General features: G+C 39.3%; 1 protein-coding gene across 1 annotated transcript; it reads right to left on the bottom strand.

Annotated features, from left to right (window-relative positions):
• Positions 1–1644: 1644 nt before the first annotated feature.
• Positions 1645–16001, bottom strand: ZBBX (zinc finger B-box domain containing). The gene is made up of 17 exons (XM_066556679.1): positions 15913–16001; positions 15311–15424; positions 14048–14141; positions 12916–12961; positions 12673–12782; positions 9945–10119; positions 8960–9080; positions 8329–8468; positions 8015–8118; positions 7595–7698; positions 6965–6996; positions 6268–6542; positions 5483–5642; positions 4806–4961; positions 3509–3650; positions 2762–2847; positions 1645–2506 (listed from the first exon to the last, which is right to left on the bottom strand). Exons 1-16 carry the CDS (start codon positions 15978–15980, stop codon positions 2772–2774), a joined length of 1917 nt encoding a protein of 638 aa, XP_066412776.1. The 5' UTR covers positions 15981–16001; the 3' UTR covers positions 1645–2506; positions 2762–2771.
• Positions 16002–17560: the final 1559 nt, after the last annotated feature.

Below are 17560 nucleotides of genomic sequence, written 5' to 3'. Positions count from 1 at the left end.
AATGGCCACACACAACAAGCCAGGCACAAGAGGTGGAGCTTTTATATATAATGAATGTGATGTCCTCTCTCAAAACCAAACTGATGGCCAAGTCATTTCCCAGGATTTCTGTTTATACAATCACTCTACCAAAAGCCAATGTACACAAAAAGACAAACTCACCCCAGAAGCTCCAAAAAATGAAGTGGTCTTTCATTTCCCCTCCTTGTTTCTCTTCCTCTAAATGGAATGGAAAGATGATGTTTCTGTGCAAATCCCCTGACACTTGGGTATGGATCAGGCATCCCTACAACAGCACAGGTAGAAATAAAAATAAAACCTAAAAAAAAAAAAAAAAAAAAAAAAAAAAAATCATTTGTAGATTGTATTGATATCAAGGAATGTATTGATATCAAGGAGTCATAGAATGGCTTAGGTTGAAAGGGACCTTAAAGATCACACAGATAATTGAATTAAATCACATTCATAATAATAAAAAGCTTTCAACTTTCCAGCTCTAAATTTATTCTGTTAGCAACAAATGTATCACAGAACTACAGCAATTCAGATGCTCCTTTTGTCATCTGTTTAGGATACCAGTTCCACCACTATAACTTAAACAGAGGGGGGAAAAAACCACAAAACTGCTTCAAATGTTTTAAATCAGGAAGATAAAACTGAGATATATTAAAATCACCACTGCCTAAACAGAGATCACTAATACATCAAAGGGAGCTTATTGTTAGCCCAAATTTTGTTGCAAGTGCTATCAGAAGCTTTTTTTTTTTTTTTCTTTCAAGCAAAAGGGATGGGAAGGGAAAACTTTGAAAATCAGATGTTGGAAGCACTCAGTGACTTTCTGGTTATCTCCAAGCAGCCCAAATTTAAAGGATTACCCTGCCTGCTGAGGGCTTGAGGCACACTCTGCAGCAGCAGCTGCTTCATCAGTTTTCCTGTTAAAAAATGTTGGGAACAGCATGGAAGCAGTCAGGCTGCCTGTGCCAGTGGAATGAGTGTAATAGGAATATTTGGAAGAGTAACTGAAAAAGAAAGGTTACATTGATGAGAGAAAAGCACTGGCCTCCATCTCCAAAGCAGAACTCCTGCTTTGTGATTTTATTCTCCCAATTTCTGACAAAGAACTGCTGTAATAAAACATCAATATATGGTAAACTCTATAAAGAAAACTGAGGTGGAAAATATGCCCTCACCTTAAAGGCAAGAAATGAGGCAGGAAATCAAATCAATGGTCTGTTCAGCCTGATGCCTCTAGTTTGTATGAATGAGGGTGGCTGAAGTACTCTTTCCTGTAAAAGAAATTGTTGCAAAGATTACAGTGTTGTCTGATATTAGTGCAGAGCTGCTGGGGGGGCAGATAACACAGCAGAGAATCCAAACCAGAGTGGGTTTAACTGCCAGAAACCAAATCAGACACTGGAATGCTTCCACTGATCCATTAGTGAAGGGCACCTGCCACCTCTGAACACAGAAAAGCAGAATTTAAAGCTTCTCTTCCTAAAGGAAAGTTTGAGGATAACAATTTCCATGAATTTTAGAGCTCTGCCAGGTAGTTCACCCATAAACATCTAAGAACAATTGTCAGACAAAAGCTTCTAATTAATCCCACTTTCAAAATTCCCCAATACAAAAAGAGAAATCTTTGTCACTTCTTTTGATACACCTTTATTGTCAAAACTAGGGGACAAGGGGGAAGATTTCCTCAAAAACCACAGTGAAGGAAACAAAAGGAGGAAAGAGTCAGGCACATGAAGGGAAAGAGAACTTTCAAGCTAAGCAAGCTGCTGTGTCTGAGAACCCTAAAGATGTTAGCAAAAGATAACATTTAGGTAATTTCAAAGCCACTCAATTACTGGGTACAATTAAGCATCTCCTCAACAAGAGCAGAAAGTCCCCAAACCCTCTTTACATCAAAGCACCACATTGGCCAAGTGACCTTTTACAGAAATTATATTAATTGCATTAAACCTTGCACTTTCTGGGGAGGAGGAAGAAAAAAGCTTTTTATACAACACAAATAGAGCAAGTTCAAAAGGACACTTGGGGCTGTTTGTTAAAATTCAAACCAACCAGGACGATTTGAACTGCATTTCCTCTTTGTTCTTTAAATTATCAAAGGCCTGTAAGGCAGTAACTCACAGCACAACTGGATTTGCCTGGACACAGATCCATCTGAACTGGAATTTTGGAGCAGGGAAAGAAAGGGAATTCACTCCCATCTGATTCTGAGCACAGGTTTGCTGCTGCTCTGGGCTCCCTGCTGCAGTTGGGAAGAAAGGAATGTGGCAGGAGAAGTTCAATGTCCAGTGGAGAGCTGTTCAACTCTATTCTACAAGGTGCAGTCCCTTCTAAAACGTGTGACAAAGGGTACTTGACCTCAGGGACTCCTCCTGTGCTTCTCACCACAAACCTGGTCCTACAGAAACCCCAGTTTATCCCATTGATACCCCTGGTGTGCCACTTTCCAGCTTGGCCACATAAAACCACATTTGGAGACACAGAACTCCACCTGCAGACAAGGAAACTTAAATTGAATTAAAAACAATAAATAAAACAATCCTAAAAATAGCAGCACAAGAGAAGATATTTTATTCTGTTATTTCTTTATAGTAAGGATTTTTAAAAAACCAAATCAAGGTATTTTCAAGAAGTTTTAATGACAACTTTGCAGAATATTCCTTAGTAAATGATGTCTTGTGCAGAACTTAAAACACCTCTTGATCTTCTTGGTTCTGAACCATACAAAGGTGGAGACAGAACTGACTTTTCCATGTTCACTGCAATGCCAGAACCTGCTGTTTGTCCTCCAGAATTGCTTCCTCAGCATCCATTTGGCTTTCCTCCCAGTCCCTGAAAAGAAACACACCCCAGTGATTTCCAGTGCCTCCAATTGCCCAAGTTCTCTGCTTTAAGCCCTGCTGACGTATGTTCACATGTGTTGAACTAAAAGGCACAACAAAAAGCTTTTCCTGGAGATGTTGGCAGTACAAGCTACTCTAATTCAGCTTTTCCCTCATTTTTTGTCCCAAATCTCTGAATCAGCTCTAAGCACACAGCATGGAGCTCCCTTCAGTGCTCCTCTGACCCTGCTGGGGAGGAGATCCCAGTGAGAAACCAGTGAGACACAAAACTTCAGCAACTTCCTTCTCTCCAGTCATCTCCTCAGTGTCCAAGGCAAAATAACAAATACATGGCGAGTCACAACCCAAGAATGCAGATGATTATAAGAGATTCACCTCATAAATCTCTGTGTTAATGCATTGAAAAACCCACAGTCCCCAAATTTATCATTTGGAGTCCAAAAAACAAAATAGATCCCTCAGTTCTGACTCTGAGCTGCCTGAGAAGGGGCTTAGAACACCAAGACACCACACAGGTCATGCTGACTTTAATTGTGCTTTACCTGCTAATTACAAGAGAGCTGGGGCTGTTTTTATTTCAGTTCTGACACGGTTGGCATCTTGAATAATCTAAAATGTCATAAAAAACACAGCCAGCAAGTTGAACTTACCCAAAAATATCAAATGTGTCGTGATCTTTCAGCTCCAGGGTGCTCTGGAAATCTGCATTTCCAGAGATCTTCTCCATGGCTCTGCTGGAGGAGGTTCCATCTTCACAAGCTAAGCTGGAATGATTTTCATGGCCTGAAATGTCTTAGGAGCAAATATGAAGAAAAAGATGCAGTATCCTCATTACCAGCTTGAAAAAAAATTCAAAATATTGAAAAAAAAAACTTGCCATTAAAAGTCTCAAACCAACTCTAGCTAATGAAAAATATCACTACTAAAAAATTAAGATTGTACTTTCCAGTGTATTTGTAAGTTCTTTATTAACACCTATAAATTCACCACCTCCTACTTCAGAAGTATCTTTCAGAAAAGAAATACATGATTTAAGTATTCTGCACAATGCCACAAATTTTGTGTGAGGGGAGACACAATGATTGCAGAAAGCTCTGAAGTTTGGTTCTTTTTTTTTCTTTCATTTAAACTAACATGAATAAAATATAGACCCTTTCCAATATTTTCCTGGGATTCAAAATTGACAGCTTCGATTTCTGCACACAGCATTATTTAAATTAAAATGTCAACCTGGTTGCTCCTGATGTGAGAAATAATGCAGAGCTACATTTCTTGGGATGGAGACAGTTGAAATTGAGAAAGGTAACACAAAAGTGCAGATACAGTTATTACTTGAGTCCCTGTTTCCTAGAGTTCATATAATCAGACTTGCTTCTGTAGCAGAAGAAATCCTTTATTAGAGCACTCCCAAATTGTACCAGAGACAACCAACACACACAAATACAGAAACTTCTTCTAGAGGGTTTGTTCTCTAAATATTCAAGCTAAGAGTGGAGTAAAAGGGCAGCAGCAGAAGCAGAAACTAAGCTAAATAAAAAGAATTCTTGGGGAGAGCTGAAAAGAGGTATTTTTTAACACCAAAGCCTATTCAAAAAACCACTAAAATACAAATATACAAAAAACATATAATAATAATATAATATATAAAATAAATAATAATAATTATATTAATAATAAATAATAAAATATATAAAATATAAATATATAAATATGTATTTATATAAATATATATATAATATATATATAAATATATATATATATAAAATAAAAAGCCTGTTAAAAAAAACCCAAAATACAAATACACAAATGAAGATATAGAAATGACCGACTCAAACAAAATTCAATTTTCCAATTTTAATTGCGGAAAATTAAAATTTTGTGGAAAATTTTCATTTTCCTCAATTAAAATTAACCTAATTAGGTTCTCAGAGCTGTGGCTGTGCCTACCTGGCCATGGCATCCATGCTGCCATCAGGTGAGAAAGTTGATTTTGAGCCTGGAAAGCTTTTGCAGCTCCGTTCAGCTGACTTTCCAAGACACCTTGAACTACAGAGTCGTCAGCACATTCACTCAGGCTCCTCTCAGAAACCCACTGCTCATCTCCTGAAATCCAACATTATTACAGGAAATTATTGGCAGGTTTTGTGTTAATATGCATTTAAATGCAGCAAATATAGGAACAGTCATGTGCAGATTAAAGAAGACACACAATTTTTTTTACAGACATGCAACAGACCAAAAGCCTGATTTCAAGTGATAGATTTAATCAGATTAATGATGTTCACTTGTTGTTTCATATACACCATGGAAAGCAATAGGAACTTCATGGAACTCTATTATCAGGGGATATACCAATATAAATAATTACATTTGTATTATATTATATATTATACATAATACATACTATAATCAATATAATCATATACAGTTTAATCATAATTATAAAGATTAAATTTATGGCACTAGGCTGCCTCAAAGTAGGGACTTTATTTTCTCCTTGCCCAGCACCACTTATGTGGCATGGCTGTCACCCTGAAGTGACTCCTAAAGCAAGCTGGATGGAAGGGAACTGTAAAAAGATGATAAATATGTATATTTTTGAGGATTTATTCACACAACAGTACCTGGAAAAGGGATACTCCTGTCCCTAGGGCTGGAGGCAGCAGACAGGGAAGAAGGGGCCTCCAGCTTTTCTTGTTTAGGGTTTGCACCTACAACAAAGAAACCTTCAAGTCCCTGATATGATGCAGAACCACATTTCTGTCTTTTGGCTACATCCTGTAACTTGAATAAAACAGAGAGATTACAAACAGGAAACTTTATAATTACCCCAGCAAGTTTAGATTAATAAAATGCTCTTTTCATAGAGCACAGACTGATTTGGACAGCCAGCTGTAATAGATATTCATGAGGATGATGTTTTTGCTCAAGATATATGCTTGAAAATCCTAAAAACTTCTCATGTTGTGAGAGCTTCAGTCTGTTTTTTCACTAGGGACATGAAAAGCAGATTTTCTTTGTGTTCACTTTTAGGTACATAAAGGAAGGTGACCACTGTTTACCAATGACTCCAAATCAATGTCCTAACCTTTTCCATCTTTTGTTTTTGCTTTTAATTTTATTTTCAGCAAATGAGGATCTGAATAATTTGTTAGATAAGATAGAGCACCTTATTTGGTCATTCAGACAAGAGGTGAAGTACTGTCAATACAAACATGGGAAGAGCTGCTCCTCCAACACCTTTTTTATGTCTGAGAAGTTTTTGAAGCTAAACAGAAAACCTGACACCACAAAGTGGAGCCTTTCATCCCCTGCATATCAAATATGGCAGGCAGTGACAATCCCCTAAATCTAAAGGGATAAAGCACCATTCCTAATTTATTCAGCAATTAAAGACACCATCACTTACTGCTGAAGATTTTGCAGTTCCAGGCAGGACCAAGCTCTGGGCGTTGCAGACCCTGCCCAGTTCTTGTGGCTCTCTCCTGCTCTGCTGCAGTTCTGTCTCCAGATCCCTGCTGCTCCTCAGGTCAGCCCCAGGGAGATCTTTGCTCACCCCCTCAGTGGGCTCAGAGATCTCCTCAGCAAGTCCACAGGAGCTCAGGGATCCTCTCCCAGCCTTTGGTTCAATGCTCTCCTCCTGCACTGCATTTATTTCAAGATCGCTGCAGACAATCAGTTTTTCTATAGAAGTACAACACAATCATGAAAATAGCAATACTTGTAATGAATATTAATTATAACCTGCAAGTCAACCATTTTTTCTTCATGAATTTATAAAATACAAAATCTCCACTAAAGCTAAAGAAAGGCAATTGTGGAAATTTATTAAAATTTCCTTAAAAGCACTATAAAGTTTGAAATCCATCTTAGCAGGCTGTGAATGATTCTGTAAGTTGGTTTTCTTTGTTATAGGTATTTATCACAGTGCTCACACAGCCCATCAAACTGCAATCAAATCAAATTGTGATAGCCCAGAGAATGGGACATAATTTAATGATCTTTAATTACTTTTCAGCCCACTGTAGTTGACTACCCCAACCTATATGAGAATGATAAACTGAACACATTTATGTATTTTCATAAAAAGAACTTCTCACATTTACCTTGAGAAATTTCTTTGGGAGAAACAGGATTTCTGTTGAGAGGAAAAAGTAAAAACTATTAAGTTTCAGCTGAGGAAGTGAAATGCAGAGAAGACTTTCCCATTATACCCATTTCACTTTTAAGGGGCTGGTTCTGTGTCCTAGTCTGCAAATGCTGAGCTTTGGTAGAGGAGGGGAAAAGAGCAGAAAGATACAAAAAGCAAACCAGGTCACAGTTAATCCAATAAGTGTTGGGAGATCAGAAGAATTGCAGATGCATCAGTTATTGTTTTTGTCTGGAATTACAAGGTCAGTTAAGTAAGAGTATCTTCAACGGGCAGAGCACTGATCCATGGTAAAGTCTGTATGTATGTGAATTCCTGATCCTGCTGAGGTAAGAGCTCAGAAAAGAGAATTTTACTACAACTCAGGACAGGCAAGTGCAAAGAAATGCATCTTACCCATATGGGTTAGGATTTCAAGGTGATGCCTCTCTAGTTACAGGCAGTTAATATTCCTTAGTGGCTTTGAAACACTGCACACATAACTCAAATCTAACTGCCTGCAGAGGCAAAGAAAAGCCTCCATTTCTCAGGAACTAGCACAAATTTGGGATTATTTCCTCTCCCACAGTCTCTGCATTCCTGATACCTTCCACCCTCCACTGGGTCAGTTTTTCCTTGCTTATTCATTCCCACATCTCCAGTTTCCTCCACTGAAGAGTCTGAAGATTCTTCCAAGTCCTCACTCTGAGACTGAATAAAGAACAAAAATAAAAAATAATATAAAAATTTTAAAAAGAAAGAAAAAAAATTAAGACTGCTGAGAAGCTGCCATACTTTATTTGTGTATAAATCCCATACAGTGCAGGTTCCTGAACACAACAGAAAAAAAGCACAGGGAACTTTTGGAACTATCAGTTTTCCACATTTGTATGGAAAACAAACAATGCACCAGCATTCCTCCTTATTGGAAGTTATTTAACTGCTGCTACTTTAAACATTCAACAGATCAAAACTTGAACAAATCAGTTCATTGTTGAGACTCATCAAGTCCTTTATCAGTACTCACATCATCAAGGAACTCAATTTGCAAAGAGGACTCTGCATTTTCAGAAACAGTGTTGGATTCTTCAGCTCTATAAATAGATGCCCAGTATTTCTTCACCTCTTCATCTGTGAAATATAAATAATTTCATGCATTTCAGTTTTTCCTGTTCAAAACACACTCAAAAATGCAACGTTTTTGTTCATTGTGGAAAACCCACAAATTTCTCCTTTTATTATTGCTTTTGGCAAACTAGTTAAGAGTGGAAATGTTCAGCAATCATAGAAAAATCTCAAGGAAAAGGTATTTTGGATTGAATAAATGGAAATCTGTTACACCTGTTAACTCCTCAATGTCATCATCATCATCATCATCATCTCCTTGTCCTCCTCCTTCAGCCCCATCCTGCTGAACACTCAGGGCTTGCACAGGCCTTGAATCTTTCATGCAACTTGCAAAAAATTGATCAACTGGAGTTCTGAAACAGGGAAAAAAAATAAAAATCAATCTTAAAAAGTCATACTTTTAAAAATATATCAAAGAAAAAGGAAAAACCCTACCAGCCAATTTACTGCAGCAGCATTAACTAACTCCTCCTAACTTCATTGAGGTGACTTGCTTCTCAAGAACTCAGAAAACAACTCTGTAATGCCCACAAAAGAATCCTGGAAACTCCTTTTCTCTATAAAACTCCTGTAGCAAATGCCCCAAAATCAAGTAGCCAAATATCATTACCAGTCTTCAAATTCTACAATAAACTGATAGCAAAGAAAATCTCTCTAAATACTTCCTTTGCAGGAATTCTGAACTATCAAGTGATCAAGTCTGGTATTTTATTAAAATAAATCTCCCTGTATACACTCCCCTTGACTCTTGATAATATATCTAATATTTTAAAAGTTTCACTTGGATTTTTGTTAATTCGGTATTTCTGAATTCTCTCATTAGGAGCAGCAAATGCAACAATACCTTCTGTATTTCTTCAGCAGGAGTTTCTCCATGTAGCTCAGGCCATCCTTCTGGAATTCCACATGGATGGGTTCCTTCAGAGCACTAACACTGGTCTGTACCTCACAATTCCCCACAGCTTCTGTCAGAGTTATTTGAAAAAAGAAATACAGCTGTTTAGCATTATAAATGTCCTCTTTACCTACATTGTTTTTGAATGAACATCACATTGAGCCTGCTTAGTTCAGTCTTCACATAACTCCAAAATTTAAATGGCCAGCAATATTATATTTACAGAACACAGGCAGTATTGGGAGCAGCCATAAAAACTCATCTATTACAGATTACACACTGCAGCCATAGAAAGAGTGGGGGAGATGGAAATCCATGACTCCACAGATCAAAACCCCACAGAAAAGAAGAGAAAAAGGAAAAAAAATCAGTTTAATATTATTTTGTACAAAAAGGCACAGAGAAAAACCACCATCCGTGGACTAGAGGAACAAGACACAGATTGGATTTGCACAAATCCAATCAGACCAGAGGAATTTTCCATATTTTTCCATGCATACTTCAGCTGATTGCAGCTTTTCATTGGGACAAAGAAATATTAAGAGCCTGTGGAAGGCAAGCAGAAAATGTACTTGGATAGAACACACAAAATCCTGAGCCCTGCACATTCCTTGCCTCAGTTTGAAACTGGTTTTATGTTTGAGCATTGCAGCTCATGCTGAAGTGCCACGTGAGACACAAAGCCATGGGAGGGTACAGGGACATGGGCTGGACATCCTGGCCACTGCCAGGGATCATTACAAAAACTGAGCTAAACACCCTGAATATCATTAAAAGACCCTTCAGAGATGATTGTTATTAATGAAGACACACTGAGAAAGAGTAAAATGGGTTTTCTTAGCTTCACATAATATCTGCCTTCATTAATCTAAAATCTAACTCTCCCAAAGGGCTCCTATTGTAGTTAAAATGTCCTAGCCAGAACAAACCATACCTGATGGGACCTCACTGGCACACAGGCCTCCTCCAGGATCACTCTCACCTCTCCTCCACTGAAGCAAAGCTTCCTGGAAAGACTCTGCAGATGCCTTCTCATCAAAGGCACCACTCAGCAGCAATCCTTGGTCCTGCTTCCCAGGGCTCACGCTGGTTGATGCTGAGCCTGGTTCCTAAATCAGTTCCACAACGTTACTGATAATGCATTTCTGAGGAGCAGCAACATTTTTAGTGTCAGCTGTGGAACTGTAGCACTCACTTTTCTGGGCTCTGCTGAGCTACCTGGTAATCAAGATCACTCCTATTTTATAGGATCCTGCTCACAATTAACTGCAAAAACCTATCAAGAACTAAATAAGAAAGGCAAAGTTTTTATTACCAGACACACAAAACCCCTGCTTTTAAAGGTTTCTGGTATCAGAGCAGTGGCCATGGACACCCACATCCCATGTTTTGGATATAAAGCCATGGACAGCACCTGTAGGAATGGATTAAATGAGGCACTTAATGCAGCATGTCTCATTTAAAGGAATTTATGAGCTATGTGCTTTACTAATGAAGAGCTGCTTATTGAAGCTTCCCAGTGGACAGGGGCACATCTGGAGAGGTCAGCAAGAGGAAAATGGTCATTTAAGGGGCTAACTGGGATAGGCATTAATACAGCAGTCCAGGGAAGTCCAAACTGTAATTGATGAGATTGATTGAAAACAGCTACAAAAGGAGAAAAACACTCCTACACTGGGACTTTCAACCCAGTGGTTTTGCAACCTTTATTAGAACAAAGAAAATTACTGTGAAAGGTTTTCATTACCAACTCCTGGATTATTATCAAGCAAAACCATGAAATAATTAATGTATTTATGGGAAAAAAAATCCTTTGTCTACACATTCTCCAAGTGAGTGACCTGCTCTTACCACAACAAAGCAGCAAAGGTACAGGCAGAAAGATGAGAGTCAAACGTGGTAGCCATGATATTTTCTGAAAAATCCTTCCCTTAGGATTTTTTCCTCCTGAGAAGCTGAGAGGCCTCAGGAACAAAATGTAACCAATGGTTATCTGCTGCTGTGGAATGCAACAGGTGCATCTGGGATTGGGCTCATGTGGTTGTGTCTAATTAATGAGCAATCACAGTCCAGCCGTCCAGACTGCCTCGGTCAGTCATAACCCTCTGTTATCATTCTTTCTGATGAAGTCATATCTTCTACTCTTTTAGTATGGTTTTAATATAATATATATGATAAAATAATCAATGAAGCCTTCTAAAACATGGAGTCAACATTCTCATCTCTTCCCTCACCCTAAGACCCCTGCGAACACCATCACAAAACATCAGCAGCCCCTACACCCTCAGGATGTTTTCCCAAACCCTTCTTTCCACCTGCCCTGTGCTTTAACTGATCCAGGGGCTGGCTGCACATCCAATGGCACTTGTGGCTCCAAAAGCAATAAACAGTGGCTGTTAAAGGTGTCAGTATCCGCACATCCAGGGCATTCCCCCATCCCCTTACTGCAGTGCGGGGTGAGCAGGGCACGAAGTTCACTGTGTGAACAGAGGATCAGCAGGGAACAACTCCAGCGACTGGCAGCTCACTTCCCCGCAGCAGCACGGATTTCCAGCCCCGTTCTTGCTCCGGCTGGATCCCTGCCAGCGCGGGGTTCCCCGGGATGCGGGATCCGCAGCGTCCCGCGGGGGCGCAGCGCCCTCGAGCGGCCGGCCCCGGCACTGCAGCCGCCCCCGCGCTCCGGGGATCGCTCCAGGGCCGGGAGCGCTCCCCAAAAACCGCTGGGAAAAAACAAAACACGCGCGATCTGCGCTGCTGGGGGTGTGCCAAGGTCTTTGTTGAGTGAAATTAGGAGCACGGCAAAAAAATCCCCGCGGTTTTTTTGTTGGCAAGTTTTCTTAAATTCCAAATCCGCGCGTATTTTTTCCCCAAAGGAAAAGCGTTACAAAGACACGCACAAAATATCAGTTCCTTTGGAGGGTTAGCAGTTCCAACTGGTTTAATAAAAATGGGGAAAAAAAAAAAATCACATCGTGTATTACAGAGAGATCTCCCTCCACACCCTAAGAGAAATTATTCTTTTTTAGAATAAAAATGTTCTTTTCTTATTCAACCATGGAACTTCACATAAATTACTTTAAAATCGAGTTGTATGAGGCTACACCACACTCTGGAGGCTGGCTTTCCTATTTATTATTTGTTTCCTATTTCCTACTTGCTAATAGGCAAAAATACCCTTAATTAAATAGAAATCACCTCGTACTTGATAATAGAAATTTCCACTATAACACAGCTAACGAGGTGCCAGCTTGGAAATCAGTCAGAATTCAACACATGCTTTACGTAAGGATTTAAAATTACAAAATATTCATGGACCACTTAATTTTGGCCCCTTTGCCTGCAACCACACATCTTTCTTTAATCACAAAGTAGTGTTCTTTAGTTAAGGATGAGATCAGCCTCCTTCAGCCATGGCCACATGCTGGGAAAGTTAATAAAAACAGAGTTTAAATAAATTCTTTAACAGTTACCAGTTAAAGAAGTGGTCACAGTTCTGACAACAGAACCATTTCATCTGTTTCTTGCATTCAGGGAGAGCAGTCTGTAAAATCTCTCTTTACTTTACAGGCACTAAGTAATTATCAGAGAGAGAAAGTGACACAAAAACATTCTACACACATTAAATTGTGTTGCTTGTGAGTTGTTTTTAACCATTTACTTACCAGCAGGCCACCCTTAATTTCAGGTGGTCCATAGCCCACCCCCTTTACTCCCAACTTCTCATGAGCTACCACATTTCCTCTTTTAGGCTTGACTGGTTTTTTCACTGGCTCTGAAACACAACAAACAACAAAAATCTCAACTAATCCAGTGTTCCACTCTCTGATTTCTTCAGTGTTTAATTGCAGCAACCTCTACAAAGCAATAATCGATCAGAATTACTTGGTTAAGGAAGATGTCTTTACCTTGAATCTGTTTGAGTACTTGTAACTTCACTCTTTGTGGAGAAACCTAGAGGAAAGAATATTTCCATATATCTGTACAAGGTTTTAATGCTAATGAACAGACAGCAAGTTTTACAGAATGAAAATTCTTTTAGGGAAATAGGGCATGCATTTAAAGAGAAAACTCCATGTATTGCTCATGACAGCCATGAAGCCCAGGACCAGTTTCCCTCCCCAGACACAAAACATTGTCCACATAGCCCTTCCATGATTTAACATCCCAGTAATTCATAATTTTCAGCATTTTTGCTCCTCAGTTTTCCCCTGCAAACTGAGTTCATCCTGCAGCCACACTACCCCTCACTCACCCCTTATTTTAATTTTGCTGTTTTTAAAGTTCTGCCCATTCATCTCCTCAGCCACCCCAGCTGAAACCTCAAGTCCTTGAAGCAGCAACAGCTACGAGTTCCTTGTCTCAGAGAATGGGGAAGGGAAAGAGGTGTGTGAAGAAAACCTTTTCATTCTGATCCTCTCCTCTCACAGACAAGGAGGCAATTTTATTGAGTTCTCATTTTCTGCCAGTTTAAAAAATTTGCCACAGATTTTTCCAAAATAAGATAAGTACCCCATTTGTACTTACTGAAGAAAAAACCAGATTTTTCAAAGATTTAGCAGGAAAGTTCTACATCCCTTCTTTTTAGGTCTGAGCAAGGATGTCATAAAACAAGAGTCAATATAACTGAGTTAAAGACTTGAACTGTGGTGTATTTTATCTGGGAAGGCAGAGAATTTGCACTCCAAGTTTGCACCCAAAGCCTTTCAGTATTTCAGATCCATCCTGGGCACCAGCCAGCCAAAGCCAGGCTCCTGATGAGTTCCACCACTACCAGTGCCACTCTGACAGGATTAAATCTGTAGGAGCAGGGATAATTTGCTGTTCATTGCAACTGATCACCCAACAAAATTTGATGTTCCTCCAGCTCAAAGGGAATCAGAAGCTTGGCAGGGAAATATAAGCAGTCAGGAATTTTACTCTGATGGGGCTCAACCTTTCGGTGTTGCAGTATTTGAAATTTTCCTGTTCTGCAGCATAAACCCAGTTCTAATTCTTGTTTTACTTTAGATAGCTTCACTTGAAAATACGGTTTCCTACCTTTTTCCTGTTTTCATTATTTTGTGCCACAGTTCGGGTTTGGGGGGTCCTTGGTCCTGCCTGCCCAGATTTCCAATGATAAGCACCCAACTTCCTACAAACCAAGGCAAGAAAATACTTCAGAATTCAGCCTTCTGCAAGCAAGAGAAGCACAAAAATTTTCCTTCAGCTTGTTAAATATGAACAAAACATCACAAAAATAAAATTCTTCTCTACAGGACAATCAAGTTCCCAAAAGCACAAATACTCTCTTCCACTGAAACCTGCTTCAAGTCTCCTTTAAAAGCAGCAAATACAACAAATGTGTGAGAAAGTGCTTATCTTTAAACCATTAAATTGGTCCAAGTTCTTAAACTTAGAAAAAAAACCCCAAACTTGTCAATTCTCAAAGGTTGGTTTCAGAAGAATAAAAACAAAAGTACATTTTGTGTGAGCCTTCATTGTCCCAGTTTACTGCAGGACTTGATCCAGCACTGCTAACAATGCAGGAACTCTCAGATCCTTTCCAGCCCAAACCACTCCATGATTGCAGTGCTGCAAATGCCAAAGCCTCCTGTCCTTGGAGCTCAGCACTGCCACCCTATCAGGGGCTGCAGGGACAAGGCCTTGAGAACAAACCAACAACACCATGGAGACAAAAGTGCCACACATCCCCTGGAAAACACTGCCCCAGCAGCTCAGGGCAGTGTTCACAGAGCTGCCAACAGCTCAGCAGCACCAAGGCATCCAAAGCCAAGGCATTTGCATTCCCAGCAGGCAGAAACTCAAGGAAAAGGAAGCAGGTGTTGCAGGAATCTGCCAACACTCAGAGTGACTCAGATTGAAACCTCACCCCAGCATTTGCCTCGTTACACTGTGCCTGGTTCCAAGCCCTGTTTGCCACCATGCAGGAGAGGCCTCCCTGGGAAGCCACGCAAATGTAAAAGGGGATCAAAAATATCAACAGCATCCTCTGCAGAAACATCAGAAATAAACAAGGAGAAACTACTCTGTCTCCTGTTTGAAAACTAAGGGGACAAATCCAGCCAGCCAGGGGAAAAAGGGAGAGGGAATAAATGAGGAAAACAGATCAAATATCATATGGGAGTTACAAATTAACAAAGTCATAAGGAAGCAAGTTTAACATTGGGAAGAAATAGTCAGTCTCCTCTCTGCAATCTAATTGCAAATTCCAAACTTTACAAAAGATCCCACATGGGGAGTTGGAGGTGTGGAGGGAGCATCTCATTGGATTCCTTTTTTCCAGAGAGAAACTGAACCTACCTCCTCTCTTCTTTTTCTCTGCTCATGTTTGACTGCAGCTGCAATAATCTCCTCTCCATCTCTTTGTTTTCTGCTTCTAACTGAGCTTTCTCCAGCTGCAATTCCTTGACAGTTCTGGAGGAAATAGGGAAATATTCATTAGAAGTCACCTGGAAGTCAGTAAGGTATCTGAAGAACTTTAAAGAAGCTGGAAAATTTGTCATTATAGCCATGTCCCTCCTGTATCTCCCAGCAGGACTGAAAACAGCTCTGGAAAATTTAGGGCAGGTCAAGTGCAAATTCCAACAAACAAACTGATACAACTGTGCCTGTACTCAAAGGTTTGGGGTATAATTATATTAAAATAAACAATCCACTGATTTCTTTAGTATGCTTGTATTATCCAGTGGATACACAGGGTTGGTTATAAAACCTACAATTTAATCAGGAAGTAGATTAAAGCCTGAGAAAAGAAAGGCTTGTGGATAAAAGCATAGAGAAATGCTAGAAAAGAAACACATCATGATTCTTCTTGCTCTTCCATTCTTTCAGTTAATGTTGCATTAAACTTATTAAAAACTATGAAAGCACATCTCAATCCCAATCAGATTGAAGGCACTTACTTTGTTTTTAATCTCACTGAGGTTCCAGCTTTTGAGCCTGGGAGAATTACAAAATCATTGACATTCATGATGCCCAGTACAAATTCTCCTAAAAAAAGAGAATTTCAAGGATTTAGAGTTAGGAACCTGTTGGAATGGGAATTTGATTGAAATTAAAACAGTAAAAAACTCATTACACATCCAAAACCACTCATATATAGAGGGAAATGGAGCACAAAACTTGTTTATATGAAGTGCCAATAAAATCCTAGAGCAACTGAAAATTAAATTTAACTGGGAAAAAAACCCCTTTTTTATTACATTTATGATACCAGGGAAAAGATTTCCTTGGCTGTTTCATTTGGGCAATTCCCTAAAGTTCATGTGCAAGCAGATTAATATTAACTAAAACACAGCTTTCTTGAACCAAAACTATAGAAAGCACCAAGGAGAGGAAAATTGTACCAATGGCTAGGAAGTGAAACCATCTCACCTGATTTGGGAAGATAAATTCCTTCTGTCACAGACAAATTGATACAGAGGAACACAATAACTCACAGAGCAGAGCTAATCCCTCCTCTCAAGACTTCAGTGGTATTTTGAATACTTGATTTTTTAATTTTTTTTTTTTTTTTACCCAGGTTGTAAAAAGAAAATACTCTTCCAAAAAAAGCAAATTCATACAGCAGGGGGTTTAAATTGAGGGTGAACATCCAGAGCCTTGCTGGGCTGGAATGTTTGTGGGATAAATGCAGCTCAGTGCAAAACTGGGCATTTCCTGCTGCTGCTGGAAATAATGGAAAAAGAATGGAATAATGGCTAATGGAAAAAGAAACAAAAGTTGACAGTGCAGAGACTTAGAGCTGCCAGGGTGCTTGGAAACTCTTCTGCAGCTCGTGGATCTCAGCCTCCTGGGGAGAGCAGGACCTAGGGAAACGATAAGGATTGGAAATTTCCCAAATGGAAAACTGCCTGAAATTCAGCATTAATACAGATAAAATGTGCTCAAAAAATCTCCACCCATGGGCCCAAACACCTCAATGGCACGTGGAAGTTAAAACACCTGGTGCCACAGAACCTAAAATGAAGCATTTCAGTGCTGACAAAGCATCAGATTTGTGCACAAAACATTTTTCTTATTGTGTCACAAAACCCAAGCACTCAATTTTAACATCATTTCAAACAATTATTCCTTTATCACTTTCCAAGATAAAAGAAGATTCTATTAATTCTGAATAGAAGAAAGTTTTTTCTCTTGGCTAATGTGAGCTGGCAGGACCAGCACAGCTGGACAGGAGGAGGTCACACACTGGATTTGAGGGGCCCAAAGGCTATTTAATAGTAAAATACAGGTCAGCTGAGCAAGCTCAAGGAGGGAAAGTAGTTAATAAAAAAAAAAAAAATACCATTTATACAAGTTAACTTTAACACATTCCACTGAAAGCAAATATTTAAAGGGATAACTTAAAAATGGTGTGATATCAGAGATGCTGTGTGAGAATATTAGAGATAAAAAGCCCTCCAGATTTGCAAGAACACTGGGTAGAGAGAAAACAGCATCAAATTGTAGATAACAAGGGATAGACAGTGATCAACCTCCTGAAGTATTCTGAGAAAATACAGGAATTATTGAACAGATAAAGCATAAAAACAACTGTTAAACACTGAG

Source organism: Molothrus aeneus, chromosome 10, assembly GCF_037042795.1.
Source record: "Molothrus aeneus isolate 106 chromosome 10, BPBGC_Maene_1.0, whole genome shotgun sequence".
Classification (NCBI taxonomy): Eukaryota; Metazoa; Chordata; class Aves; order Passeriformes; family Icteridae; genus Molothrus; species Molothrus aeneus.
The sequence above is the reverse complement of the archived record's forward strand: the minus strand, read 5'-3'. Positions and strand labels throughout refer to the sequence as shown.

Bases quoted from the DNA above. Each gene is read 5' to 3' on its own strand.
- ZBBX (XM_066556679.1), bottom strand. From the start codon at position 15,980: ATGAATGTCAATGATTTTGTAATTCTCCCAGGCTCAAAAGCTGGAACC. The intron at 9,081-9,944 runs GTATGGTTTGTT...TAACTCTGACAG, and splicing joins TGCCAGTGAGGTCCCATCAG to AAGCTGTGGGGAATTGTGAG. The intron at 8,469-8,959 runs GTATTGTTGCAT...TCCCTGTTTCAG, and splicing joins CTGCTGAAGAAATACAGAAG to AACTCCAGTTGATCAATTTT.